The sequence below is a fragment of the Rhea americana genome, unplaced genomic scaffold, assembly GCF_003343005.1.
Source record: "Rhea americana isolate MKP2758 unplaced genomic scaffold, rheAme1 scaffold_562, whole genome shotgun sequence".
Lineage (NCBI taxonomy): Eukaryota > Metazoa > Chordata > Aves > Rheiformes > Rheidae > Rhea > Rhea americana.
In genome coordinates this window covers 41,156-44,894 of record NW_028186715.1, presented here as the reverse complement: position 1 = coordinate 44,894, position 3,739 = coordinate 41,156, and the positions used below count along the sequence as shown (strand labels likewise).

The window sequence follows — 3,739 nt, the reverse complement described above, 5'->3', positions numbered from 1 at the left end:
GCTGCCCGAGCGGCGGGGTTCAGGGCGCTCTGGGTCCCCAAACCCCCTCGGGGCACCCTCGGGGCACGGGCAGAGGGGCTGCAGCAGCTGTCGGGGCCGGGCAGCCCCCCCGCGACGGCCCTGCCCCATCCCCTCTCCGTCCGGGCAGCTGGACGAGCCGAGCTCCGTCCGTCCTCCCGCTTCCCAGGCTCCGAGGCCCCGGGCTGGGACTCGGGCTCCCAGCTCCCGCCCCGGGGGTCCTGCGCGCCGCTTGCACGGGAGGGCTGCGAGCCCRGAAAGCCGAGGCGGAGGTGGCGGGGCAGGGCGGGACGAGGGGCTCCTCCGGCGCGGAGACGCGGCCGCGGGCCCCCGCCGAGCCCCGACCTGCTCCGCGCTGCATCGGAGCCAGCTGGGAGCCCGGGCGCTGCCGCCGCCTCCCCCGGCTGATGCCCGAGCGGGGATCCCGCGCTGCGCTCCCGGGCGCCGTCTGGCTCGCGCCCTTTTATCCTGCTCCCTTGCAGCGGCCGAAAGTCTCGCGCTGATCTGCGGGAGGCGAGATTCCATCTCCGCGCTGGGGAACTTGTCCTGACAGAGCCCCGAGACTCCTAAACGGGCCTGAAATGTTGCCTGTGCTGAGTTATTCAGCCGTAATTTTTTTTTTTTTTAACTTGGCCCCCACTGCAGGCAATCTCTTGGCAATTAAAGTAACGATCGTGATATTAATTAAGGCATAAATCACCTAGCATAATGCAGTAAAAACCTAATCTTACAGTATCCTGAGAAAAAGCGGGAGGTGGAGTCCTGGGTCCAGCTCCGGGCTGCTGCTAAACTGGAAAAGGGCCAGGCGCTGCCCCGGGGGTCCCGGCTCCGCGCGGGGGGCGAGACGGACCCCCCCGGGGCCGCTGACCCTTGCCAGCTCTCTCCGCAGCCGGGCGGACCGTTTTCTCCTGAGACGAGCCCAGCCAGCCGGTCAAAATAGAGTCCCTCAAGGTGACGGTCGACTTCTTGAAGGCGCCCCTCGGCCTGAAGAAGCCCGCGCTGAAGGAGGCCGCGGCCGCCGTCCCCGGGCCGGGGAGAGCCCAGCCCGTCACCGTGGAGCGCTACAAGGGCCGGCGCTCCGACAACATGGACAATGAGTCGCAGTACTCGGGATATTCCTACAAGTCCGGGCACTCCCGCAGCTCCCGCAAGCACAGGTGAGGTGCGGGGCGCCCGGCGGCGGCGGTGGGGGTCCCCTCGCCCCGGGGGTCCCTCCTCCCCGCCGCGCTCATCCTTGTTCTCCCTCCGCCTTCCAGGGACCGTCGGGATCGGCACCGCTCGAAAAGCCGGGACGGGAGCCGCGGGGACAAGTCGGTGACCATCCAAGCCCCGGGCGAGCCCTTGCTGGACAACGAGTCGACCCGGGGCGACGAGCGGGTGAGCGGGGCTGGAGCGGCGTGGCACGGCACGGCACGGCACGGCACGGCACGGCACAGCACGGAGCGGCTCCTCCTCTGCCTCGCGCTGGGGAAAGGCGCCGGGCCGGGCCCTGCCGGCGGTGTGAATTAGAGCAGCCCCCAGGTTGCTTTAATCCAGGCTCCCGCGTGCCGGGACCCGGAGCGCGCCCACGACCCAGCGCCCGCCGGTGGCGGCTCCCGGCCCCCCGGCAGGAGCGCGGGGCCCCGCGCAGCCTCGGCCACGGAGGCTCCCGTGCTTTGAGCTTTTGGCTACCCGGCAGGATCGAGGCTTTCTGGCCCGATTTAGGGGGGCGGGTGAAACAAGCCGGCTTGGCGGCACGGAGCCAGGCTGCGTCGGGGCGCCGGGTCCCCGCCGTGGCCGGCGCCGGGGATGCCGCCGAGGGCGGGAGCCGTCGGCGGAGCGTGGGGGGCTCCCGACGCGCTCCGCTCGTCCCGCGGGAGCGGTTGAGCCGGTCGGACTGGCCCTTGGCTGGCTGACGGGTGCCAGGCTCGGAGCGCTGCCTCGGCGCCCGGAGGCAGGGCGCGCGGGAGGCGGGGGCGCAGCTGGACGGGGCCGGGGTGGGCACGGGCTGCCCCTCCGCTCCCTGCCCGCCGCCCGGCCCGGCCCGGCTGCCCGGGGCCGAGAACGCCCTCGGGATGGGCTCGCCGGGGATGGGCTCCCCTTCCTCACCCCGCGCCTGCGGGGCGATGCGGGCTGGGCGCTGCCAAGCCGCCCGGCTCCCGGCAGGATCAGACGGACGAGCAGGTTTGTGCAGCTGGTCGAGCAGAGGCTCCCGAGCCGCCTCCCTCCGCGGGCTCTGCTAGAGCTGCAGCCCCAGGCGGGTTTCGTGGTCCAGACGGCGTCGGGCTCCGCGCCGCTGCGATCCGCTGCCCGGTCCCCCCAGCCCGTCTCCGGCCGCACCGAGGGCAAATTCTCACGGGGCCAGACCCCGTGGTGGGAAAAACCCTGTGGTTTTCCCACGCCACGTCCTCCGTGCGACGAGTCGAGCCACAGAAACAAAAGGTTTCTGTCTCCCCTTCCCCAGCACGCTCGGCCCCGCTCCCTCCCTGCGCTTTGTGTCCTTGCCGGGACCCCCTCGTCCGCCCCCACCCCTCGGGAAAGCCCCAGGCTGCCGATTGATTTTTGTTGTTACAATTTGGAGCGAAAATACCAACTTTCGTGCAGAAATTCTGGGGGAGGGAAACGGCTTTCGGAACCGTGAGTCACCTAAGATGGAAATGCTTCATTTCAGCAGCGCCAAAGTGCTGCGAAACCGAATGCAAAAGCCGGGATGAAACGGAGCAAAGGCAGAACTTGCGGCCGCGTCGTAGCGACGTTTCCGGTGGCCGCAGAGCAGTCGTCCCCCCCGCCAAAACTCTGCGTTTTCCCTCCATCAGAAGGAAACAAAACAAAATAGCTCATTTCGGCACCTCTCTAGCTTTAGTGAAAACCCAAGCCGGTGGGTTTGGCGAAGCGTCTCGGTTGCAGCGGAGCGAGGCTTCCTCGCCGAAAGCCGTGCCGTTCGGTGGCGCGGGCAGTCACCGGGGCGGAGGAGCTGCTCCGCTGCCTCCGGCCCCCGTGGGGTCTCCGAGGGCCGGGCACGTCCTGCCGCGGGTCCGGGCGTCCGTGCTGCGGGGCCGGGGCCGGGKCCCGTCCCTCCTCCCGCCGCTCCAGCGCCTTTGGGAAGGAGCGAGCCTCCCTGACGGGCCGCGTCCTTCGGGAGGGGAGCCGCGTTCGGCTCGGGGCTGCCGGGCTCTGGCGCCAGCCTGGGCTTGTGGTGTTGGCTCCCGAGGTGGAAACGCTTTGGAATAGAGGTTTTACAAGAGAGGATTAAGCAGGGTATAGAAGGGAGCAGCTCGCGGCGGGCCCGGGGAGCCAGGGCACGGCAACGGGGCCCGTCCGCGGCTTTGCTCCGCGCCGCGCCGCGCCGCGCCGGAGGAGGCTGCGCCAGCCCGTGCGGAGGCGGCGGCGGCGAGGGTGTGTTGGGGCTGCGGCCGGGCATGTTCGCTCTGGCCCCGCTAATGAGAGGATTTGCCTGGAAACAGGATGCTTTCCACTTGCAAAGCTTCGCTCGCCGCCGCTGCCGGCGTGGCATTCGCGGCGGAGCGGGGAGGCGGAGAGCGGCGGGGAGCCCCGTGCTCTGCCGAGGAGTTCCTAGACGGTCTCGGCCAAGTCGCCGTCTGCTTCTGGGCCGCGGTTTCCGCCGTCTGAATGGGGGTGATGGCGCCAGGCAGCACGCCGGGCTTAGAGGTTTGGACGAGGGGAGGTGCCGGCGGTGGCGGTGGCTCGCGCCGGGGCGGGTGAGGCTCCGGCGCGGCGCGGC

The 3,739-nt window shown here is 70.4% G+C and overlaps 1 protein-coding gene across 1 annotated transcript in view; it reads left to right on the top strand.

Annotated features, from left to right (window-relative positions):
• Positions 1-453: 453 nt before the first annotated feature.
• The window catches only part of VANGL2 (VANGL planar cell polarity protein 2), a 9,263-nt gene continuing 5,977 nt past the window's right edge, over positions 454-3,739 (top strand). Inside the window, exons 1-2 of the mRNA XM_085318928.1 lie at positions 454-1,175; positions 1,275-1,395. Coding sequence (XP_085175054.1) covers positions 1,105-1,175; positions 1,275-1,395 — 192 coding nt within the window. The 5' untranslated portion in view covers positions 454-1,104. The remainder of the gene's footprint in view (positions 1,176-1,274; positions 1,396-3,739) is intronic.